Source organism: Papilio machaon, chromosome 21, assembly GCF_912999745.1.
Source record: "Papilio machaon chromosome 21, ilPapMach1.1, whole genome shotgun sequence".
Taxonomy (NCBI): Eukaryota; Metazoa; Arthropoda; class Insecta; order Lepidoptera; family Papilionidae; genus Papilio; species Papilio machaon.
In genome coordinates, this window is record NC_060006.1 from 6,728,992 (window position 1) to 6,755,387 (window position 26,396).

Genomic DNA, 26,396 nt, shown 5'->3' on the forward strand with positions numbered 1-26,396 from the left:
ATTTGAAAAGAACGCTTGGACCTTTTTTTTAATGAAATCAATTGTATGGCATAATAAAATAACACCCGAGCTGGTGAGAAGTTTTGAAATAAATTTAGCCTCTGGTCGGAAATCGGATTCAGTATAATATCATGCAAATAACAAGGAGGTTTTGCTGTCTTTTTTTTTCGAATAAAAAAAGCGATGAAAAAATTGTGAAATAAAGATGTTTTGAAATGTGTTGCAACAGTGTAAACACAGATTAAAAGTGTATCTTGTACAAATACAATAATTTGTCCAATGTAAATGTAAAATTAATTTCAACAATTTCTCAAAATTATTACTTCATTTAACACTTATAAGCACGAAGTTAATTCCCTTTGAATTATTTCTATCAAAATTAATCCTTATGGCTTACAAAATACGTTTGAAATTACTATGTATAGAAACAATAACATTTTACTACCAAGAGAAACGACATAGACGTTCCGTATTCATATTATTTGATCCCGAATAAATAAACCATGTCACGTTATTTCTTTTTTTTTTTTTGAGGGAAAAGAAAATAAATAAAAGTGACAAAAATTAGAAAAGAATATAAGTTATATTAGTAAATAAAATGAATAATAATAAAAAATATTGATCAATTTTATAAAGAAATTAAACTAATAAAAGAGGGTTCCGCCAAGGTCTGGCCCTGTTCCTGAGGTACCGCACGCTCCTTGCTAGTTGTAACGCGCTGAGCCTGGGTGCGAAGCGATGCCAGGAGTGAGTAGTGATCGGTGGTCGTTAGGCTATATCAAGCCAGTCGTGAGCTGAGCCTGGTTGCGAAGCGATGCCAGGAGTGAGTAGCAATCAGTGGTCGTTAGGCTTTATCAAGCCAGTCGGCCGTCGGATGTAGATGTTGTAAAATTCCAAACTTACTCCCTGTAATGGACATGGCACAAATTGAGGCACGGTTATAAATTCGTGCCCGGCAGCCGTTACTAGTTTTAACCGAAAGCGAAGCAAGGACGGTACGTAGTATAGCTGTTCCGGGCCGTTGCAGTCTTACAATTATATAGAAAAGAGCAAAATTCATATTTAAATAGGAAAGCATAGCATGGTGAAATGAAGTGAAAAAATAACAGTGAAATAATAAAATATATTTTGCACAACTTACCCAGTACGGGGAGCAATTCTTATTTCGATAAGAAGTAAGAATTTGGTATAAGATTAAATAAAGATATCAAAATTATAGGTTATACAGGGTCGATGCCCTTCGCATCGAGGTCAAGGTAAAAAGTGACAGTGACAAGTCGTAAAATCAACTGACAGCTCGCGCCACAGAGTCATCAATCCGTTCAGAAATGTCAGCTTATTGAATTTTTGTAACATACGTTACACATACCCCCCTCCTCAGGGAGGATTTTACCTCGGGAAAATCCTTTCAAGGAGTTTTACTTGACGCGCCAACACGGTCTTGCAACAACTTTAAATCTTTAACATGCCATGCCCCTAAATTGCGACCGGTCATGTCTTCTAACACATAAACCAGAGGTGACCTTTTTTTTACAATTTTGCATTTTTGGAATTTGGGCGCGAGCTTCTTACTGAAATGGGAATCTTTATCACTTAGGAAGTAACAACGCTTCCAAACAATATCACCAACGTTAAAGTCTGCGTCAATTCGCCTAAGATTGTACCGCTTAGAATTTTTAATGTGGCTTTGCCAAAGAGCGGCCTGCACTGCGTCGAACACTGGGCCCAAGTGTCCCAGATTTTCCGCGTAAATATCACGCGGTAAAAATACTAATTCGTCAGAAATAACGTGACAAAATGGCCCCACGTTGGGCGCCATTTTGTCACGTTATTTCTTTTTTTTTTTTTGAGGGAAAAGAAAATAAATAAAAGTGACAAAAATTAGAAAAGAATATAAGTTATATTAGTAAATAAAATGAATAATAATAAAAAATATTGATCAATTTTATAAAGAAATTAAACTAATAAAAGAGGGTTCCGCCAAGGTCTGGCCCTGTTCCTGAGGTACCGCACGCTCCTTGCTAGTTGTAACGCGCTGAGCCTGGGTGCGAAGCGATGCCAGGAGTGAGTAGTGATCGGTGGTCGTTAGGCTATATCAAGCCAGTCGTGAGCTGAGCCTGGTTGCGAAGCGATGCCAGGAGTGAGTAGCAATCAGTGGTCGTTAGGCTTTATCAAGCCAGTCGGCCGTCGGATGTAGATGTTGTAAAATTCCAAACTTACTCCCTGTAATGGACATGGCACAAATTGAGGCACGGTTATAAATTCGTGCCCGGCAGCCGTTACTAGTTTTAACCGAAAGCGAAGCAAGGACGGTACGTAGTATAGCTGTTCCGGGCCGTTGCAGTCTTACAATTATATAGAAAAGAGCAAAATTCATATTTAAATAGGAAAGCATAGCATGGTGAAATGAAGTGAAAAAATAACAGTGAAATAATAAAATATATTTTGCACAACTTACCCAGTACGGGGAGCAATTCTTATTTCGATAAGAAGTAAGAATTTGGTATAAGATTAAATAAAGATATCAAAATTATAGGTTATACAGGGTCGATGCCCTTCGCATCGAGGTCAAGGTAAAAAGTGACAGTGACAAGTCGTAAAATCAACTGACAGCTCGCGCCACAGAGTCATCAATCCGTTCAGAAATGTCAGCTTATTGAATTTTTGTAACATACGTTACAACCAGTTGATAAAACCTTACCCAAATAAATCCCTAATTATAATAAATTTAAAATATATATTTGAGTGTTCCTGATTTACTAATTCTAAAGTATTATTTCTATATTAACGCCAACTTATATATTATTGTGAGGAATAACTAAATTTTAACTCTTTATATAATAATTTTGTATCAACACATGAATACAGTGTTAACTCTTTATAACGTTATCCTTTATAACAATAAACTCCCTGTAACGTTGAAGTGAGCCCAATTTGGTTGGTTTGCGTTAAAACCCACATAATGTAACACTCTTTATAGCGATACGCCATTCTCTATTACGAAGAAATGTGTTCATATTTGTAGACAGTAAATATTTGTTATCGGTATTATTGTTTATGTTATGTTATCTTGTTAATTTGGTTGTTTTTTTTGTTCACTCCATATAACGATAACTCTCTATAACGACAAAAATGCTCAGTCCCTTGAGTTTCGTTATAAAGAGTTTACACTGTAGTAACTAACTATAATTAGGTATACAAGGTTTGTTTCGTACTGGCTAGTCACCATTATGAAGTAATACCTTTTCCTTTAGTAAAAGAAAGAAATCTTTTAACAGTGGTAGACGCCAGCAACAACAAAATCCATTGCAGGAATTGGCCGGCTCGTCCGGTGTAATACAACGACCACACAGAAGAAGGGCTTGAAGTGGAAGCAATTGCACGTTTCGTCTGAGTGTGCGTGATGGTGGCTTAATTTTAGACCCCTTTCCCTTCCCATCCTTTTCTTGTAAGGAAAGGAAGTGAAGTAGAAGTGGATTTGACGAAGGAAGGGACGCATAGGAAGGGGATATCCCCTGTGCGTCAACTCATGTATCGATTGAAGGTAGACAAGCATCTAAAATTATGGATGTCTATGGACAACGGTGCTATTTAGCCGTATTCAGGTGGCCACTAGCTTATATATTAATGCCAATCTATTACATAAAGTGTAAACACGTGGGTTTTTGTAAATGACTCCAATGTAAACGTCAAAACAGTACAGATGCGGACGTAGGCGCTAATTATTCCCGGCGCGTAATGAAAGTCCCGCGAGAACAGAAATTACATTCAAGCAGCGGCACCTTGGTATTACTGATGTAACTTTGTGGACTCTTGTTTGTGCTTGAAACATATGTTACTTGTGTTTAAATAACAGTAAAGTTTCTAGTATTTTTAATAAGAATTCAGTTTAAATTTATACGGCTAGTTTTAATTAAGTAGATAATTAAATTTGAATCTGAGTTCTGAGCATTAATTCTCAAAAAAGGCATTACAAAATAAGTAAAATGTAAGAAAATAAAAACAATAAAATACAAAAGATTAATATTTTATTTTTAAATCCCATCACATAAATAACAAAAGCTTATTAGTTTAATGAACTACCACAAGTTACTTAATAAAAAAACAATGCAAAAACACTCACCTAAGACCCAGTTACAAAATATTTTACGCAATTACAAAATATAAATTATCTAATGAATATTTTATTTGGTACTGGCCTTTGTGTCAAATTAAAACAATATTATGAACTAAATAAATATAAGTTACAACAATAAATAAATTCTATGTAAATATAATAAACAGTTAAAACCGTAAAATTAACTACAGAATTATTTTATAACCTAGATTTGTACGGTTCTTTGATTTTCAACCATACTGGTAACAACATTAAGAGCAGTTTTGCCGGTATCAATATTTTTATCTTTTTCTAATAAAATTCTATTGATAATATTGGCGCAATCTTTGTTTTCAATAATTGTAATGTGGTTGCCTTCCAAATTGTGTACGGTTACTTGGCTTTCGGTGTATTTGTCGAGGCCGTAGTTCTCCTCGCACGTCACGAACGGCGGTGGATCTTTAGGTCTCAGAAGGAATATGGGAGCTGAGAGCTTCTTCTCCAGAGGCTTGAAGTCTAACACCATCTTCAGTCTGTCGAAACTGGCCGCTGCGACCGCGCTCACGAAGTTATCTGAATACTTTTGACGTACGGGTGCCACTGTTATTGCGTACTTTATCCTTTCTTCGTAGGACTCTATCTCGCTGAGTTTCTGCATGAGAGTGCTGGTGACGTCATTGTTAGGAGCCACGGTGTCAACGGTGTGGCAGATCAAGGTGTTCTGCAGCAGTACGTCATCTTTGGTATCCAGTGTCATGGTGAGCAGACTGTACAGGAAGTCGGGTGCTCCGTCAATGCAGAATACGATACCGTTGTGACCTGGAAGAAAGTAATGAGCGTTGTATTACATATATCTTTTTTATAAACTTAAAATATTAGTATTAGTTAAAAACGTACCATCGTTTTCAAGTGCAGACGCCAACCTGAGGACGGGCAAGGTGCCGAAGCTATAGCCGAGCAAGATGAAGGGCGCGCCCGGGACTAGCCGGCTCTTCATTGTCTAAAGCAAAATATAAATGCGTTAATTTTCATACAACTTTACTTACATAAAGGGGTCTGATATCTGACCAATCATACCTGGTGCAGCCTGTCAACCATGGAGTCGAGGTTATCGTTCCTGAACTCGATGCCGAGCTGCAGCGCGCATATCTTGATCTTGAGTCTACGGCAGAGCGGCTCCATGACCGCCGCGCAACCCTCCAACCCCGGCACCATGAACATCACAGGCTCCAACTCGTCGATCGGAACTTCATTCTGCAACACATACATAATATTAAGTAAATCGTTATTATTGCTGTATTCGTAAATATACATGCATTTCTGCTAATAGACATAGAAATGAAAATGTAGTGTAGACAGGCAGATTTTTTTCTATTTGAATTGCGTTCTTCATTCTTGCATGTTTACTTACATCTCCGCCATCTGAGACCATGGTAGACATGTAGATGAGGGGCTCGGAAGCGAGTTTCTCGTCGCCGAAGTTCCGGATGAAGACACGTAGTCCGGCGGCCGCGTCCGCCTGCACAGGCCGCGCCGCCGACGTTGATGCCGCCGCCTCTCTCTGCGCCGTTAACTCCACTAATCTATAACAATTCAATTGTTTAATTGTATTCATTTATTATGTCTCAATTTAACTATAATTGCATTATTGCTTTCTTTTATTTCCTTTCTTTTGACTTTTACTGTAATTGTGAACAACGAGTTTGACATAGTATCTGTTATATGATATATTATGGATATATACGTATACGTATTATATAGCCGTTAGTCGAGCACATGAACTTTGTTAGTGATATAAAATACATTTTTAAAAATATTTCTCTGTATCGGTAAACATTTTGCTACTTTAGTTCTTCTTCAACTTGTAAGCCCGAAATCAATCGTCCCTATTTACCACGGTACGAATCCCACATCCGCTCTCTGACCGAAGTTACCAGGTTACTGCTTAAGTTAGTCTAATATACCTAGCGAAGGTGAGTGTCCTGATGTCCTGCGCCGTGAGGAAGATCTCGAACTCTCTTTCGAGCGTCTGTTTGATCTCGACCGCCATCATGCTGTCCATGCCCAGCTCGGCCAGGGACACTTGCTGCGATACAGTCTTCAAATCCTTGATACCTGTACGTTAATGTACACTTTATTACTTCTAATTAGAAATTTCAATCGAAGAAGCCACAATTTTCATACTTTTTTACCTATTTCATTTATTTTGGTATGTTTGTATTTATTTTCCCTAATAGTCACTTAGTGTTGGTTCCTACTAAATATCTACAGTAAGCGAAACCTGAGTAAGCGATTTTTAGTGAGAGTGGCAATGAGATGCCAAGACATGCAGAGTGAGCTGTCTTTTTCTTTACCCATAATTTGTGCGACAGTGTCAACTATGTTCCCGCAGCCGGAGCCGCCTGCTTTCTTCTCGGCGACTACGATGGAGGAGACGATTGGCGCATCCTGCTTGAGGAATTTGTCCAGCGACAGCAGGCATGAGGAGATCCTCTGCTGCAGCGTGCCACCGATTTCCAACTGCACGTCCTCGTCTTGCATGTCTGCTACCAAACCCACCTGCAAAAAAGCAATATTGCAGAAACATTTATTACCTAAAATTGAAAATTAAAGATTTTGCAGGTTATGAATAATTTAAAATGCTGATTCTCAATTAGGAATCAACAAGATATAAATAAAAACTGTGTAACTACTTGTGGAGTTCTTAGCTTTTATTATAATGTCTATTTCCTTTGTAATACAATGGGAAATTATTTCATACTCAAAAATGGCCTAGACGTTTATAAAACGTCGCAATTAAATCGAGTTCAAAATTAATAAATTTATGCTAACATCGCCAACAGCGCCCCACTGCACGGCAAGCGCAGGAAGACCAAGTTTCTTCCTCCACTCGCAGATCCTCTCCATGACGGAGTTCGAGAGACCGTAATTGGTCTGTCCGGCGTTACCTCGCCCGCAAGACACAGATGAAAATATTACAAAGTCCCTGAAAAAATCAAATCAAATTATGGAAATTAGAAATCGTGTTAAATGTGACGTTACAAAAATTATGAAAGTTATTAGCTTTTAAACTTTGAAAGGTTTTGCTTTCGTTTTAATTTCTTTGTTTCATTTCATCTGCTAAGTTGTGGGTCTTATCGGACTTTTGTGTTGTAATATTTACACTTCCTTATAATAAGCTGCCTTATTTAATTGAATTTAATCGTAAAAGAAACTCACTTCAATCTCGGACAAAGTTTTCTTGATAATTTGTCCAAGTTCATTGTGGCGATCGCTTTTGGTCCGAACGATATTTTGAAAGTTTCCGGCGTCTGATTCTGGAATATGGAGTCTTTGAGGATGACTGCCAGGTTGAAGATCGCCTCCACGGGGCCCATGGAGTTGGCCATCTTCAGCATTTCCTCGCAGCCCGACTCCGTCACAATATCATGAGTTGAGATACGGACATCGGCGCCGTATGCGGACCACGCTCTAAAATAAATATTAATTTTACCGTTGCGTCGTACTCAGAGCTAGTCAACTCTTACTATTGACGTACTAGTCTCGTCCTAAAGCCTTAAGAAAACTCAACGCCATTGTAAGTGATTTTTAATCGCTTCTTACCGGGGCAGTGACATTTAATTTACTTTCAAATAAAAAATATTTTCAACACATTTATTAATATTGAACATTCTTTTACTACGATCGAAATTGTTTTTAAACTTTTAAATTTATTTTTAATTTAATAGTTAAAATTATGATTAAGAATTAAATAAACAAGAACAAACCTTATTCTGCTGGATTGGTATCCGTTGCTGATTCCTCTGCGCGAGGTAAGGAGTACTTTCCTGGCGCCGCGCATGATAAGCCAGTCTGCCAGTTCTAAACCGAAGCCGCCCAGGCCTCCTACCACTACGTATACTAGTTCTTCCTGACAAGTATACCTGGAATATGGAAACTCTCTCGTTAGCATAAAGTGTGAGTTGGAAGAGAAAATCGGAAGATTTAATGAGGCGAATGTAATATACTGGCGAAATATTCGATTCTCGAAATCGATCCAAAACTTATTTAATTACATTGTACGATACAAAAATTATTCAATAATTTATAGATAAATAAGCCAAATTAATAAGTAATACCATACTAATATTTGATTTGTGCAAAAAAAATGATTTCAACCGTTAGCCAATTGTCCTTTACTTTTAATAAGTACTTAATAACAGATTAATTTTTACCTTGGGACAGCATCCATGAACACGGTTGTGGGTTTGACTGGTCGGTTGATGCGCTCCTCATCTCGGATTTTTACAATCACCTAAAAAGAATAAACTCAAATCAGTCAGTCAAGACTCCTTAAACCTTATTTCCCTTTATAGAAATTTATTTATTGTTATAAGCTAACGAGTCTAGTTCATTGTTTAGATATGTATCTGGATAAGTGTTTAATGTTTGTGTGATGGTTACCTTGCCGATGTGTTTGCCGGCCGCCATGTATCTGAAGGCCTGTTCCACTTCGTCCTTCTCGAAGATGCAGTAAGTGAGGGGTCGCACGGCACCGCTCTCGATGCCCGTCAGCAAAAGATCTTGTAGTTTCTAAACAATAACATACTCAATTGTAACATCAGATTTTTACAAACCAATGATAAGGAATTTTGGAAACTATGTCGTGTAAATACAAATTGATGACTAAAAGCTTGTTTGGCAAGCACTTCACAATGTCTTCAAATTTATTTCTATGTCTTCTAATGCGACCTACGACTGACCTTTCTGAACTCAACGTTCTGATCGAAGATATAGTCCAACATGATGCCGTGGAAGGAAGTCTCCTTGAGGAAGTAGTACATGCCGATGGGTGTGTTATTGCTGATGTCGAACTTTCCGATCTCCAGGAATCTGCCGCGGTAGCCTAGGCAACGCACTGACGCCTGGGAACAAGGAAAAGTTAATTCATATGTACTATATTTTTATACTTTCTCACTATAACAATTTTATAGCATTTACCTGCAACTTCTCATCGGACAGGGAATTCAGTACTACGTCTACGCCCTTTCCTTTGGTCTCACGTCGAATCATGTCTTCGAATGATGTGTCACGAGAATTGCCAATATGACTGTCTATTAAAAACAAAAAAGTAAGAATTAACACACTTATAAAAAGCTTCACCATTTATTTTTCTATACATTTACTTAGCTAAACAAGGTAAATTGCTAGTATGTTATAGATTTCCTCAAACCTTTAAGTTGCGGGAAGAGTTTCTTGATGAAGGCCCTCTTCTCAGGTGTGCCGACGGTGGTGAAGACCTCGCAGCCGTAGTGCAGCGCCACGTTGATGGCAGCCTGGCCCACACCGCCGGACCCCGCATGAATCAGCACTGACTCGCCACGCTGCAGCTGCGCCACCATCACCTACCATACAAGGTGTTGATGGTTAATAACAGCAAGCATTTCTACTAATCTTCATGCCATTTATATAAAATTTGTAACATTATTGTATCATGAATTCACAGTTTTGTTTTCTCACGTTGTTTGCTTTAGATGACAAAAATACAAATTTACATACAAATGCGTAGTAGACAGTTCCGTAAGCCACTGGAACGCTGCAAGCCTCTTCGAAAGTCCATTCGTCAGGAATGCTCCACATGAGAATCTTGTCACCGGCCACCATGTTTGCCATACCACTGTTGCGGACCATGGCCATGACACGGGAACCACTGTTAAGTAACAATTATCATTACTTTGTGTGAAACTTACAAAAAAAAAGTGTAATGTAACAAATTCCTAAATCTAAAAAATTATGCACGTAAGACTGTAAGTGGAACTAACTTGGGCGTCCTGCCTACAACTTCGAAACCCTGCACGCATTCCTGGTTCAGCCTGCCACGAGCTACCGCGTCGACTGTGACGCGGCCCATTGCTGTCATTACATCACGGAAGTTCAAAGCCGCGCAGTAAACCTGAAAGTTAATTTTATTAAGTGATATAAAAGAAAAGCAATAATTTTGTCTCATATTTCAATTTAATGCATGGTTACTTACTTGAATAAGAATCTTTTCTGGATTTTTGAATTGATGATTTTGCTTAAGGCTACCTTCTAACCATTTCAATGAAGAGAGATCACCGATAGTTGTCGTGTTAACAAAAGCGTGTGCAGCCTTCACAGTTTCCAAATCTCCCAGCAACAAGTGCCGGTAAGTTCCCCATTGACCCTGAAAAATCAGATCCAGATGTAACAAAATTATGTTAAGTGGTGGTTACCTATGACAGTGGGAAAACTTCTATCACAGTTTCTTAGTAATGCCACTTACATCTTGATAAACATTCAAAGCAAGATCCTTATCTAATTGTTCCTCATAGAATTCCAAGTCTGGGTTAAAAGGTGGTGCGGATGGGTCGGCTATAAGTAGACCGTACACAATTTCCCCACCAGGTTCCCTTCTCAAACAATTGACAAGACCCAAAAGACCGTTAATAGGCTCGTCTTGACTGTATAGTACTAGTTTCTGTCCCTCTTTGAGTTCATCCTTGACTTTGTCGATCCAAGAGAATTCCTGATCTGCTGCCATAATTCTAATGAATTTAGCAGGTTTAGCTCCAATTCTTTTTCTGAACATGACGACAAATTCTAGCCCAGTATCATGAATAGTTACTATGTCGTACTTATCCGAGTATTCTTTTGGATTGGGACGGTTTTTTTCGCGACTAATAATGAAACATTTGTCTCTTAATGTTGACACGGCTTGTTGAAGAACCTGAAAATATTATTTCGTCAGTATTAAGTTTAAACACGATAATAATTATTTTAGTAAGAAATTATCTAATTACATCTGGTCTTTGTAAAAGATTTGCTCCAACGAAAATAACAGTATTGCTTTCGCCGGTTAATTTTTTATTTTCTACGGTAATGTGGGAAGGCATTTCAAGTGGTTCCTCTGATACAACTAGTAGTTCTGCCTGCACTAGCGGCAGATCTCCAAGCACGTCAGCGACTGTCTCGATGACTGGACTAAGTTCATTTGTTTTGTATTCTTCGTCGACAACTTCGATGCTCTTGACTTTGTATGTTTGTATGTTTTCTAGAATTATTTGAATATTAGCACGCAGGATATCTTCCATCTGTGTAATAACAAACTCATTATTAGTAACGAAATGTATCAGAAATAGTTACATCATAACTTATTGTGTTATTTTGTAATTTACCTTCATCTTGTTTTGACCAAAGTTAGCAACAAATTCATTTTTCTCAAGAACAGGAACTCCTAGTGGTATCTTCTTAGATATGGGTGTTGCGTGAAGACCTCTGATTTCAACACCACCAGCTCTGAGAATTACAATAAGAAGTAGAAATATAATAAAGCAATATAAATATATTAATCCCTTTAATTATATCCCTTCTGTCTGGAGCCTAGAACTGAATCAATTTTGTAAACTGAGCTGTCATTCGATACGTATTCTTTCAATGAGTTTCGTTATTCGTTTTACTTGTTCATTTACCTGATAACGTCGACATCTGGGTAGACGCGTATTTCAAATGATTGTCTGTTGGAGTCCGGGTTCATGTTAGAGATGGCGCTGTAGTGCATGGCGGCGTCGATGCAGAGCTTCTCTATCCTGGTAGGCACGAAGAGGCCGCGCGTGTCCTGTCCTACGATCTTGAGCTGCAGCATGCAGTCCATGAAGGTGACCCAGTTGTTGACCCACGCGAGGCGGCCTCGAGTGCCTTCCACATTGCAACCGATTACGCCACGGAACAGGCCACTGAAATGAATTTATTATTAAATATTGTTGAAGCTAGGACTGAACTTCAATAGATTTTACCAGTAAATATCAGAAATTAAACAACTAAGTATTACGGTCTTATGTGTTGACAAACTAATTTATCATGGCCGTTTGAGCGTTATTGTTAAAGTGATTAATGTGCAAATGATGTTTGGTAATTACGCTTCAAAATTGAATACAGTGGGCCTAGCACGAATATTTGCGACAATTATTTCAAAATTTGTATGAGATTTGCTGGTGTACTTTACGCCCAACTGGGGGCGCTGCAAAAATTTTAATCCATATTCTGTCGATGACGATACGATGGCACATGTCACAATTATTCGTGTTAGGCCCACAGAACCCGAGGCGTTATGATAAATTCCGCCAAAATCATATGAATTAATTATAGTAAAATTACGAAAGAACAAAAACGAAACTAAATATTAAAAACATTTGTTTATAATGCAATTTTTTACCTATATTGGTAACCTCTAAGACGCAATTCCTTGTAGAAGTCTTTGGTAAGCATGTGTCTGACTTCGGGTCCTGTGACCTCGGGCGGCGCGGGGAGCACGCGGTATTCTTGTCCAACATTCTTCTTGGCGTAAATGCGACCTGTCACTATTGACGCACCGCTTTCTACAATCTGCAATACAAGGAAAGAGGGCTTTACGGTTATATTTATAACGGATAACAATCTTAAGTCCTTAAATATATTTTAAAAGAAAAAGGTGTAAATTTTTTGATATCAACAACAAATTCTAACCTCAAAGTTCCCACTGCCCTTCTGTATCATGACGATAAACTCCAAGTTGCCCTCTTTAGGTATGTTGGTGGCTCTCTGGAAGCGGACGTTCTCGAAGACAACGGACACTTCCGTGTAGAGCTCGCCCATCATCATGCCCAGCGTCTCCCACACTAGTACCAGGTACCCGGTGGCAGGGTAGAGGTTGCGACCTGTGATTAACATAAACGCATATATATTTTATTCTTGGAATTGTTAAATTAAGGGAAATATAATATTAAGAATATATTACCATCGACAACGTGTCCAGCCATGTACTCGCTGTCTTCATCGATGATAGACATTCTGACTGTCCTTTCCCCGGACTTCATTTTCTCTTGTGCCTTGTATGATGTTACGTACCTAAGAGTACACGGGATATCGTCAAATCATTATTTAAAATTCATAAGATGACATTTGTACTTAAAAAAATTACTATTGGTAGACAATATTTTGCAAATCCTATCAGAGGTCTGAGATATGGAATTGCTTCCAACATTATTATAAAAGAATACCACAAATATTATTAGTGAAGTGACAAGTAAAATAAATAGCATCAAAGAATTACATGTACAGAGAAAAAGATGGCATCACTAACATTTTACCTCATGGTAACGTTCTTTGTAAAGTGGAATTGTTTTAATAATAATGAGATTGACACTCGTCGATATTAAAACTTTAAAAAATCTCACCAATCTTCACTGTGTTCCCATTCGACAAGGTGCGATAACATCGGCGTGCCCTGTGACACAGGGAACTCGACGTGCGGGTACAAGTTAGCCAGCTGCGGGTTCAGTCCCGTCTCGTATAACCTAAAAATATTATTGTGACATATTAAATTTATCAATCTTTTCGTAATCCTAATAATTGATGTTCATCAGACATTTTGGTGTTTACAGTATTTTGCTTTTCTTTATTTACTTAATTTTATATACTCAGAATATTATTCATTAATAACTTTTTGTAATATTTTCTTCTTGTCTGTGGGACTAGCACGAATATTTGTGCAGTGTACCTATAGGGCATAAAGTAAACCAAAAATCTCATATTAATTTTGACATCATTGATAATGACGATACGACGACGATTAACGCAAACATTCGTGCTAGGTCCACTGATCTCCTATAACATAAATATTTTGGGAACATATAACTTACTTTCCTAAGGCGTTTAACAGTACTTGAACATTATCTTCGTGCTTCCTCTGCGTGAGGGCGACGTTCATTACTTCCTCCTTGAGCGAACGGCGCAGGATGGCTTGCAGCAGACCATGCGGAGCTATTTCGACTGTAATCGCGTTGGGATGGATGAGGCGCGCCGCTTCTTCGAATAGCACTGGACTCTGAGGAATTTAATTAGAATTAAAACATCGTTAATCGTATCTCTTATACGAAATAATTAAGACAGCCTTCTGATCGATCATTTATCATTCACGGAATCCGCCTTACTTCGATAATCGTAATACCATGGAAAGATAGTCTTGGAACAGTTAAATAAATAACGGAGAGAAACGAGGCGTTAGTTTTAAAAAAGACGATTATAAGTTATTACCAATAGGTTGTTGGTGTGGTATTCTGCTGATGATAGTTCAGCTCTAGGGTCTTTCCATAAAGCTTGAGGCACAGAAGTCGACACCCAGCGCTCGGACCTGGGCTTGGGGTCCTTGATCACTTCTCGTAGGTATTTCAGTAATTTGGGACCTTTTTAAGAAATAAATAAGATATAGAAAGCTACACATTCTTTTTATTTTAATATTTTTTCAATTTAATTTAATTTTAATCTTATCATTTATTTAAAATTATGTAAATTAACTAATTTTGAAATGTTTTATTTAGTTTTGATTTTTTCTTTACATTTTTTGTTTTACTTTTTAAGATTTTAATCATAATGTTTTTTCTTTCAAAACTTTTTTTGAATACTAAGGGTAATTTTTTAAGAAATTTAATTTTTCTTGTAACAAAATAGTTACCAGCATCAGCGATGTATCTGGAGTGGTATGCGATGTTGGAGCAGGGCACCTCCTTGGCGAACACCCCCTGTTGGCTCAGCTGCGCCACGAATTTCTGCATGATGTCGGCGGGGCCCGAGATGGTGCTCGAGTCGGGTCCGTTGTGACACGCTACCTCGATCTCCGGCGGGCACATTGATTTGATCTGTTCCCACAAAAATTTCATTAATTTTCCTTCTCAATAGTTTGTTTCCATCTCAAATTATTCGTACACTCTTTTAATTAGATTTCATGTAATTTATCTGAGAAGAAAGTCAAAGATATGTGTGAAGTCACCTCGCACTGGACCTGCGTGGTTGACTATGGCCTAGTCACCCCTGACTTAGGGTAGGCTCCGACCCCCTCAGTGGGGACGTATAGTGAGCTGATGATGATGAAATATAATTTCTTTTACTTTTATTTAACAAAGAAAAGTAACCTGATTGTATCCTAATCCGACTGCAGCCATAGATCCTTTGATGAAGGGCGTCTCAATGGAGGCGAGGCCGCGGCTGTAGGCCGACAGGATCATCTCCTCCGCAGTGAAGCAACCGTCAGCATACGCACATCCCAGCTCACCCACACTGTGACCTGGTTGCCAATACATTATATAGTTAACAAATTCTGTAATTTGGTCAAATTATTATTTATGAAGGAAGACTGAAAAAAGTATGGATAGGTTGTGTGTAAGAGGATATTCATTAGAAGGAGGCGAATCTATTTACGACGGCTGATAGAGGTGTATGAAAGAGTAGTAACATTTTGTGCCGACCCTTTGTAGAGAAAAGGCAGGATGATGATAGAGCTGAAGTATGTACTGACATAACTTAAGAGTCATTTAGACTTACCAATGATGTAGTCTGGCTGGATGCCGACAGCTCTGAGCACGTCGGTGAGGCCTATCTGCACAGCCGCGATACCAATAAAGGAGTTGAGGATGTTGTCGTATATACGCGGGTCAGGATCCGTCACTATCTTTGTCAGGTTGATGCCTTTCGGTTCTAACACTTTATGACATCTATAAAAACGAAGTTAAAGAGTATAATAAATATGTCACTTGAAAAACAAACTAGAGTTATAAGGTGATCACTAAGGTAGTCACTTAATGTCAGCAAGACTCATCTAACATCTAAGAACGAATAAAATAATAGTATGGCAGATAAATTGTGTTTAGAGATGTGTACTGACTTGTGTATAGCGGCGGCAAAGACCGGTATCCTCATGAGCTGGGTGGCCATACCAGCCCACTGGGAGCCCATGCCGGAGTACACGAACCACACAGGCCGCTGCACGCCGGAGAAGTACTGGATGTCGCGGAATAAGCTCACACTCTTTGTTGGAGTCGATCCTACAGCAGAAACAGAAATAAGCATGTTTTAATCAAATGCATATGCAATCACAACATTTATTGTGCTCTTAAGAACATTTAATTTGATTTCTATTTTATTAGTACTATGTATTGTTGCACCAGAATTTGAATCGTTACTCCATAAATTATGTGTTCTTTATCAAATGTTCTTACTTACCGAGTAATGTGTACCCTCGCACGACGTGTCCGGCGATGTCCTCGTTGTGTATGGCGTGCAGCAGGCGGACCAGCTCTACGTCGACGGTGCGGGACTCCAGATCGTCCAGTAGGCGAGCGACTGCGGCCTCCGTGCGCCCTGACACGCACACCAGCCGCGGTAAGTCATCCGACGGCATTCCATTGTTTACCTATAGACATTTGGTTCGATTTATCTTAATAACGTCTTGATATAGAATAGATCAAATAAGCACGTTATAGTGTGGTCTTTTTCTTTGCTGACTTTAAATGCTTCTGATACCTGCCTTCTCTATTCTTCGTTCTATATAGGTAGGTGGCAATAATTCTGTAACCACGACCCACCTAATTCTGGGTTTTACAGCACCTGTATATTGCAGTTGCTTAACATCAGGGGAAAAGCTTGTCCGTTACGAATATACTCTACTTTTCATATTTAAATACGTGAACCTAATTTCTGGCTAAAGTAAACTTGTATTAATATCTCTTTGTAATGGTGACCTTTTGTTTGCCGACGTTCTTGAGAAGCACGTGCGCGTTGGCACCGCCGAAGCCGAAGCTGTTGATGCCGGAGAGACCACGGCCCCAGGGCTGCTTGTCTGTCACCACCTGCATACGGCCCTCCGACAGCGCTGCCACGCCCTCGCGCGGTACTTTGTAGTTTAAATTTGGGGGGATGTATCCAGTGCTGTATGCTATGCAGAGCTGAAAATTAAGTACAGAATTTGGTACACTATTGACCATGCAGATGACCGTTGTGGAATTCATTGAGGAAAGCTCACAGTAGACAGACACAGGCAGATGATGACGATGATGCACATTTATCATTTTTTTATGTAGTATACAATTTGAAAAAAGGTAGAATTCATGTATCGTTATGAGAGGTGATATGATTTATGGACTAACTTTAGCGATAGAACAAAGTCCGGAGGCGGGCTCGCTGTGACCCAGGTTGGACTTAATGGAGCCAATCATGAGTGGTTCGGAGCGCCCCGTGCAGAACACCTCGTCGATGGCCAGCAGCTCTTCGGGGTCGCCCACACGAGTACCTGTAAAACACAATGATGGACTTCCAAACAAACTGTAATTTATTTACGAAGCACTAAAAAATTAAGTTCATGTTAAGACAGGTCCTCCTAGGGTTGACGGTGATATTCGTGTGGGATGACTTTAGATCCGATTAGATCTATATACCAGTGCCGTGAGCTTCGACGAATTCTAATGTAGATGGTGGTATGGAGCACTCCTCGTAGAACTCGTTGAGGAGCAGCTTCTGGATCTGTCCCGCGGGATACGTGATACCCTGCTCCTTGTACCCGTCACAGTTCGTTTTCGCGTGGAGCAGCTGAGCATATACTCTGCAAGGAAAACCTTAATTGTTCATTATGCTTAATTTAAATTAATGTTGTGTGCATTGTCCGTAGAGGGCATTAGTGTGTAAGATTTTGTAATAACACGTTCAAGGGCTTTAACTATTATACTCGTCTACAGACAAAACCTATAATTGAGTATAGATAAATTGGCTTTAATTTGTAACATCATAATTCGTCTACAGACGATTAGACGACTTTTAAAGTCTTATAAATTGCTAATACAATTTTTAATTTTAAAACACAAGAAAAATCCTTTTACGCGGATACGAAAGGAAAATGATAGTTAAACATTTAATACAAGAAACTAGATTCGCTTATATTGTATGAATCCATTTTATTTTTAATTAGTTTTTACTGAAGCTTGTTAGTATGCTAAACAGTTCATTTTAAAAAACAGCTAAAATAAGATTAATAGCAACGTAACGTAATTTTATTAAAAAAAATAACAATAGTCAAATGTTATGATTATTCATTTAAAAAAAGATAGTTTTTATATCTATAAGACATTGTCACTGTTATCTATTTTCCCACAAGAAAAATCAAACGAGAAACTAGGTTTTTTGTATTATTCACCTTCGGGAATCTTTAGCTTTTTGTAGGAAACATACGACGATTGCTTCAGAGCGCGCGTAGCCGTTTGCATTATTGTCAAAACTTTTGCAGCGACCGTCAGGCGACAACACTCCCAATCTGGTAAAGAAATCAAATAATACAATAAAATTTATCCAAGAAGAAAGCAAGAACATAATATTAGGAACTAAAAATAAAGATATTTTCACAATTTACCTCGAGAACTGTAGAGAGACATAGGGGTGCAGACAGAGGTTGGAGCCGCCGACGATGGCGGCGTCGCAGTGACCATCACGAATGGCTCTGAAGGCGTGCTCTAGGGCGTATAGCGAGCTGGAGCAGGCCGAGTCCACCGTGTATGAAGGACCGGTTACTCCCAGCCAATAGGAGATACGATTTGCTAACATGGCGCGAGAACATCTGTTGGTGACACAATAGAATTCAAAAACTTCACGTTTTGAAAGTTTACTTTTGGCTTTTACAAGCTTTTGCCTCCGACTTCGTTCCCGTGAAAGTAAAAATCTGTATTTCAATTACTGTGTAAAAAGAAAAAACATAGAAAAGGTAGCCTTATATTATTTACTATTTCTTACTGTTCCGTATTTTATCTAAACCATTCATCCATTTTTTCAAATGTAAATTTTACAACACTCAGTAATACTTTGTAACCAAAGCTAATAGGAAAGTCGTTTCAACTTTCATTATTCAGATAAGCGCTGTCTTCCTCACCTGGACTTTGTTAAAACTTTTAGCTGAGCTTAGTTTTAAGTTCAAAATAACGAAGGAGTAATATCTTTATAAATTTATCAATTGTCTTATAAATAAATGTAATTATTTATCAGTGATAATAAAACAACAATATTAAATTAATTCTTAAAAAATATTGAAGCATATCTCACCCAGTGACACCAAAGCCGTTGACCTGCATTTTCTCATAAAACCAAGTTTTCTCAGATTCGGAAAAACAAGCGCCGATAAAAACGCCAGTCTTTGTATTGCGAAGTTCTTTGGGGTTGAAACCTGAAACAATATAAACATAAAAATAACAACTTTAAAAACTTATGTCTTTAATAAGGTCAACTTTCAGCAAACTTTATTACACTGTTATTTTTTTTAATTAGCTCTTAGTTTCAGTAGCTTTATCCGTCTACATTTAAAATTACTTTTTGATTTAAAATTGTAGACGAATCGATCACTTTTAACTTTTCACGAACAATCGTAAAAGTTAAAATTCTTTATACCAGTGAATGTCAAACTAGATAAATAGTACAGGATCCCGTTGGGTCCACGGATCGTCCAGTCTACAATAGCGGTAAAAAGTTAAGAGTTCACTAATTAAAGAAAAAATGTAGCAACTGGTGGTTCACAGAAACCAGTATCATTACGTAAGGAGGTCTACCAGAAAAAAGTTTGGAAATCTCTGGTTTGAAACAAGAAAATTTTGAAGAGGGATTCGTCTATTAAAATACGACTACGCTACCGAATACAGATTAAATTGACATTAATGAAGGAATTTAGATTCCACCGGCTCTCGGCAATGTTCGCTGTGACAATATCTACTTATAATTACTGTCAGCGTAAAAGTTTTAATGGATTCGTAGATAAGAGGCGCCACTTCAGAGCCGGCGAATGGTTCTGCAGTATTGTGTTCCGTTGTTTGAAATTAGATGTTGATTAAATTGTACTTCATGATGAAATGGTTTCCTAACTTGCTTTGATTGTATTCATCGTTGAATTCAAATACAGAATAACTATAGTTGGCGGTGCTTGAGTGAAGTTTTTATTATATTAAATCCAATAACGGAACCCTATAAATCGATTTAAGTGTAACAAAAGACAGCTGGTGAACAGATAAAACATTACATTGGGCGTTTTTAGCGCGCCCAAGTCTTTTTATTTTATTAAATTACAAGTGTTATCATTTTTATTACGTAATTAGATTATTGATACATATTTTTGTGAGCGTCGGTGACTCAGGATTAAGTACTTGACTCGTAATCTACAGGTTCTGGGTTTGAATCCTGCCATGTACCAATGTGTTTTTCAATTTTCATATGTACATTTATCCGATATTTTCACGATGAAGGAAAACATCGTTTTACAAAGAAATTCAAAGATATATGTAAAGTCAACCCGCACTGGGCCAGCGTGGTTGAATATGGCCTAGTCACCCGTAACTTAGGGTAGGTTCCGACCTCAGTGGGGACGTATAGTGAGCTTGTCGTTGTCAAAGCGAATGCAAGGAATGGCAATATATATTAGTACAATAATTGCGGTGGTGTAGTGCATTGTATCGCGGTTAAATAAGTTCATAACTCCAGATACAATTACAATTTCTAAAAACAGATTTACAAAATGAATTGACGAAATTTTTTACATTACTTGTTTAATTGTTTAATTTCGGAGAGTATTATTTCATACGTGAGGGTTTTATTTTGGAAAGCAGAAGTCAATGTTAGCGAATGACCGCGACGAATTTAATCTTACGAAAGCCTCCGACTTCAGATAAATTGGCCTCATTACGATGTAGGGAGAGTGAACGGGGGTGGGGGTTGACTAGATGTTGTAATTCAGATGCTTTCGGTTTCCTTATTCTGCGGCACAATTTGTTTCGTTATTTCCTATAGAAAGACGACAAGTTTTTTATTTGGGTAAATTAGATTGTTGTCGTATTGTGCGGATCACGTATGTGACAACTGAGGTCAGGCGAATATCTTCAATACCGTCCATGCAGATAATTTATTCAGAATTCGTTTAAAGAATTATTTAAACCGTAACTTTAACCGTAGTTTATTCGCTAAAAAAATATTTTACTGGTGCAGACATACCGGCGTCAATAACTGCTTCGTAGGCCTTCTCTAGAAGTATCCTGCACATGGGGTCCATGGTGTGCGCCTGCTTAAAGTGCACGCCGAAGAAGGAGGCGTCGAACTTGTTTACATTGTTGATCTTGCCCGTTCGCTGCGGGATCTCAGGATGGGCTAGCTTCCATCGGCGCCCGTCTCCAGAGATCAGGTCCACCTGGTGATCAGAAATAACATCAGGAAACTTGAGCTCAATAAACAGCGAGCTTTGTCGTGGTTGTAAAGCTAGCCCCTATCGCAGATGAATTTCCATAACTAATCGTTAGTTACTGTGACTCAAAATCCCCATACAAAACACATCATCATATCTCTAATATATCTTTGAAAGCAGAGATAACACAATATGGTTTAAACGGAGATTTTGGTCTCAGCAACCCACAATAAGTAGATTAAATAAACTGATCGAAAAAGGATCATTTCTTGTAAATCGCAAGTCTGTTTCATTTCATTCTTTATGTAGATGGATTATAAAAATTCGAGTCGATAATATAGTGTACCTATATATATATATAATATAGTAGAAACTATTCTGAGTAATATTAAATAAATCAGATATGATTACCTTATTGAAGAGGTTTTCCTGCAGATGTATAACAGAGTCTGAGTCCGGGAAGTATCCGGAGCATCCCGTGATGAGGACTTCGTCCCCGGGAGTGGGGTGCGACAGCCGGTGTCCGGACGTCAGCCGGTCTTCTGCCACGGTGGTCGGCGGCATCTGTAACATCGTACGATGGTAGATCGCAGTTGGTTACCGTCAGCTATCATACTGCCGATAGCAGAATTCAAACATTTGGCGTCGGTGCAGCAAACTGAGATTTTGTGAAGTGCTGCCACCGCTGACTGCTAAACGTTATACTGTGATGTATATTATTGAATGGTTCGCCTCCTAGAGTACTCATAGAAGATATGTTACTGCTATTTGTTGTATAAATCAGATGATGAATAGTTACGTTGATTTTAATGAGAAGCTTTTTCAACCGTCGGTACCTTGTCTTGTTATTATAAATGACTATATAAGTGTGTGAATATTTGAAAAAAAAAAAAGATAGAATTTATAAAGTTATTATTGTAACAAATAAATAGTAATAAAGGCTAATGAATTACAATTATAAAAAAATAAAATCTCACATTAAAATGTTATAAAGTGTATGTGAATTTAAATTTACTAAATTATACAAGGTCACGTGTTTGTCCTAGCGACCTCACCTATTATTATTATTGTTAAATGACTGTTCATTGTTACCAATATGGAAAATTCCGAAATTGGAATTTCAAATGCGGTATGAAACACAAATAAGCGTTAACACACGTGTTTTAAATTTATTTCCAAAAATTTATAAAACTAAAAAGTAACTTTTAAAGCCTAAGTAAACATTGAATCGTTGAGATCTAGCCGTTTTTTTTTTGTAACTATTTTAAAACGGAATAAAAAAATTATTCGACCGTTGTCTATAATAAATTGCGTATTTGCGATATTTAAATGTAAAGTAGAAATACGACGGATAAGTAAAATTGTTTTAAGATTGAATATTTATTTTGGACGTAAGTTAACCTTAGAATGATGTAGCCAATTTTTTAATGGAAACATAGAAACATCAGTACATTTTGGTTAACCCCTCCCCCCTGAAATATAACCCTAATGGATGTTAGATGTTCAAGTAATCCCTTGTCTAAAATTCTATCATCCTTTGTAGTTTTGTACAATCGCGGTGACAATTATTAAGAGATTAACTCCGTATGCACGCGGAGTCGAGATTTGTTGTACTTAAGTTACTAATATTAGACGTTTGTTTTAAAATATTTTTTCGTTTTTAAATAAATTAATTTAATAACACTTATATTTATGATAGATAGTACAGATGACTGACATAATGTAGAATTTTAAATTTTTCATAGGGGGTATACTTGGATATAACCCCTATAGACCTCTAAGGGTAATAAATGCGTTAACTTGTACGTTTTCAGACTTTTCCACGGAGTTTTCATGATGATAAGTAAATTAAGGTTCATGTAATCCAAGGTTTGCTTGGATTCAGCCTAACTCCTTTGATGACGGCTCTTTTGTCACCTTTCACCTTCAAAAAGTACGTATCACCTCACTGTTAAAATTGTTTTTTTTTTTAACCTGAAGCGGAATTACAGAATTTTAACGATTCTTCAGTGAGGTGATACGTACTTTTTGAAGGTGAAAGGTGACAAAAGAGCCGTCATCATAAATTATAATTTTGCATTTTCGAGCAGTGCTGTTACACTTTATAATCAGTTTTGCCTTGCAAATGGCCGCGCAGAGTTCACTTCGTTGCCCTTTCACGGAATTTAAATCCGTATAAATTAAAACGATACATTGTTTAAATATATTTTGATTAAGTGATTTTTTTTCTTTTAATTCCGTCCACAGTTTTCACCTAGTAATAATAGTTATATTGTCTTATTACTTATTTTTATTGTAGGTGTATATTAACAAGAAATTTTGAATTATTTAGCTATAATAATTAAGTTTATATTCCACTAGCTTTTACCCGCGACTCCGTCCGCGCGGAATAAAAAATAGAAAACGGGGTAAAAATTATCCTATGTCCGTTTCCTGGTTCTAAGCTACCTGCCCACCAATTTTCAGTCAAATCGATTCAGCCGTTCTTGAGTTATAAATAGTGTAACTAACACGAATTTCTTTTATATATATAGATAGATTTAATTGTAAGGTATTCCAAGAAGGGTTGGTGATATTCAGGAGGCCTGCCGTAAAAATGATGCCAAACCTTTAAAGTGTAAACCACTGTGTGTGTTGTACACTGGCCCCACGTGAGTAGGATAAAGCCAGTAAGATGATGATGATGTTTTTAAAATAATGTTTATATAAATTAGAGTTACTAGTTCGATTGACATTTTTAATATCTTGTTTATGTTTATTAACAATCTTAAGCCAACACCTATCATTTGATATACATATTGAGGTGTTTAATATATTACTGGTGATTTTGTGGTGGCGGCCATTTTGGATTTACAATTATAATGAATGTACTAAATTTAAATCAGAACCTAAACTGAAGAACCAAAAATAAAATCAATCTGTTGACGAGATGGAGGAAAATTATTGTTTTTTTTTTTGGTTGTATGTAGTATAATGAATCTTCTAATGTTAAGTTTTGCAGTGTGTGTGTAATATTGTAATTTTATATAAAAAACTAATGTAATATTTTTCCAATATGTGTATCTACCTAATGTTACATGAAATAAATAAATAATTAAAAATAAAAAAAACACAGTTAATAAAATATATGAAAATAAATAACGTTTTTTTCTATTAATTAATATTAAAGCAATTTAATGCTTCAAGTTTTTTCTTTTTATATATAAAATATAATTTTAGTAGATTTTTGTTTGTTAACTTATATACCTTTTAACCATTAAAACTAAACTCTAGGCTTGTGTTAGGGTGTTATTGACAATAGTCGAATGTCGGGATTTGAACCTTCGATTATGTGATCAGATGTCTGTATTCTTAACCATCGGACTATGGCGCAGTAGTACTTCTCGTAATATTTGAATCTGTCTCACTATTTCATGTTAACGTCAAACCAACCGGCATTAGACCAGCGTGTTTTACTATGGCCTAGTCACACCTACAATACAGCATGTGACCAAAGAAGCTATGAAAAGATTATGGACTTATATTTGGCACGTTCCTGATATGATTAACTCTTTCGTTCCTTATCACCATTATTTATAAATCTAGGTAAGATTTCTCATATCTATTTTTGAGTAATTGTAGCCCGCCACTCCGTACGCACCGAATTAAAAAAAAAAATAGTAACCTATATGTTCTAGACTATATTCTACGTCTGTGCCAAATTTCATCAAGATCCGTTGACCAATTCCGAAGATACCTTCAAACAAACATCCATCCATCCGTCCATACATCTAAACTTTCGCATTTGTAATATTATTAAGATTATTGAAACGATCATCATTTCAAGTTATGTCTACAATTATCAACGTAAACTTGTCCGTTAATTGTCAAATTAATTTTGGTAATTAAATTACTTTGACACGTAACTTATAAAAACAGTAGAAAAAAAAACACCAAACTTACCTTGATATATTTCACAGAGTGGTTTCAAAGTAAATTTTAAAAGAAAACTTTAATAAGGAGATGCGTTGACGTCGACCTGTCCACTGTACGTGTGGCAGGGGCGTTAGCGAGCACCTTGTTTATAAAATGGTTAAGAAAAAAAATATACAGGATGTTACGTTACGCGATACTAAGGGCCGCCGTACGCGGACCGCTTTAGACAGTCGACAGCGACACCTCTAAGCAGTCGGTGAGCTACCAGTAGTATTGCAGCGGTTAAAAACGCTGCCGCTGGCAACTGCATCAAGACATCCGTGTTTGGTAGCCCTTAATTAAAAACTGTTATGCATTTAAATAAATCTAGTTCATTAACTTTTGACGACTGACGAAAAATAATTTAATGACGTTCAAAAAAAATTCCATTTAAAATATATATTCTACTTTGATTAAAACCATGACCGTGCGTATTATATCTTAGCAATATCTGAATATAGTATTCAGAATTCATTTTTTTGTGTACACCAGCTTTAGTGTTAGCTTTAAAAAAATCACGAAATCTTTTTTTTTAAATATTATAGTAACTAAAATTAAACAGTTTGATTGTGTAAAGGAAGTGATATAGAAATAAGTGTTAATTTTATCAAAAGCGAGTGTAAAACCCACTGACGACTATAGACAGTTTATCTTTCTAATCTATATATAAAAACCATGCAGAATTTGCTTATCCCAGCTCTATAATTAATTTAAACTATCGCTAGCTTCACATTCCTTTTGATGACATTTTTAGCAAGGTAACCTTACCACTTATGGAATCAAAATTTAATTTTCGTTAACCCTTGCTTCGGATCCTCGGTCACGTTTTAGAAAATCCCAATACGGGTCAAATAGGCCAAGTTTTAATAAAGGGTTCGTTTTCTATTTACATTGCGAAATAACACGTGTTTAGAGTAAACAAAATAAATAAGTTTCAACTTAATCCGTTATCAAAGCTTTGAAAATTATACTTTTACTTTACAGCATTGTTTTATATTTTGAAACTAGCAGTCGCTTTCGTCTTTTTTAACTCAAAATTAAAAAAAAAAACAGCCTATAACATATGTATAGCTGCCATCCTGTCACAGTCTGGTAAAAGTCCAGCTGTTACGGAGATCACCCGGAACAAACCCGGCCGTCAGACAGACAGACAGACAGAAAAAAAAAATCTTTTTTCGTCATCAGCAACGCAAATACATGAAGTATACGAAATGTGATATTATTTCTACATTAATTTCTTACTAATATTATAAATGCGAGTGTTTGGATGTTTTAAAACGGCCATATTGACAATTTGACATAGATGTAGAACATAGTCTGAAAGAACACATAGGCTAC

The 26,396-nt window shown here is 37.1% G+C and overlaps 1 protein-coding gene across 1 annotated transcript; it reads right to left on the bottom strand.

Moving 5' to 3' along the window:
* Positions 1-4,281: 4,281 nt before the first annotated feature.
* LOC106713011 (fatty acid synthase-like) lies at positions 4,282-25,134 on the bottom strand. The gene is made up of 41 exons (XM_045683291.1): positions 25,047-25,134; positions 21,516-21,668; positions 20,918-21,110; positions 18,989-19,109; positions 18,306-18,509; positions 18,093-18,209; positions 17,341-17,504; positions 17,053-17,195; positions 16,648-16,851; positions 16,130-16,319; positions 15,792-15,951; positions 15,452-15,621; positions 15,043-15,194; positions 14,586-14,769; positions 14,168-14,316; positions 13,774-13,958; positions 13,309-13,428; positions 12,870-12,979; positions 12,599-12,789; positions 12,309-12,478; positions 11,566-11,829; positions 11,272-11,392; positions 10,897-11,187; positions 10,380-10,823; positions 10,110-10,280; positions 9,898-10,028; positions 9,635-9,785; positions 9,309-9,480; positions 9,077-9,189; positions 8,839-9,000; positions 8,540-8,668; positions 8,311-8,390; positions 7,864-8,019; positions 7,316-7,567; positions 6,929-7,082; positions 6,451-6,655; positions 6,061-6,211; positions 5,508-5,679; positions 5,174-5,350; positions 4,994-5,096; positions 4,282-4,915 (listed from the first exon to the last, which is right to left on the bottom strand). The coding sequence occupies exons 2-41, from the start codon at positions 21,666-21,668 to the stop codon at positions 4,323-4,325; spliced, it is 7,272 nt and encodes a 2,423-aa protein (XP_045539247.1). The 5' UTR covers positions 25,047-25,134; the 3' UTR covers positions 4,282-4,322.
* Positions 25,135-26,396: the final 1,262 nt, after the last annotated feature.

Bases quoted from the DNA above. Each gene is read 5' to 3' on its own strand.
- LOC106713011 (XM_045683291.1), bottom strand. From the start codon at position 21,668: ATGCCGCCGACCACCGTGGCAGAAGACCGGCTGACGTCCGGACACCGG. The intron at 7,083-7,315 runs GTGAGTTTCTTT...TGATTTTTTCAG, and splicing joins AAACTTTGTCCGAGATTGAA to GGACTTTGTAATATTTTCAT. The intron at 5,351-5,507 runs GTAAGTAAACAT...TATGTGTTGCAG, and splicing joins TGGTCTCAGATGGCGGAGAT to AATGAAGTTCCGATCGACGA.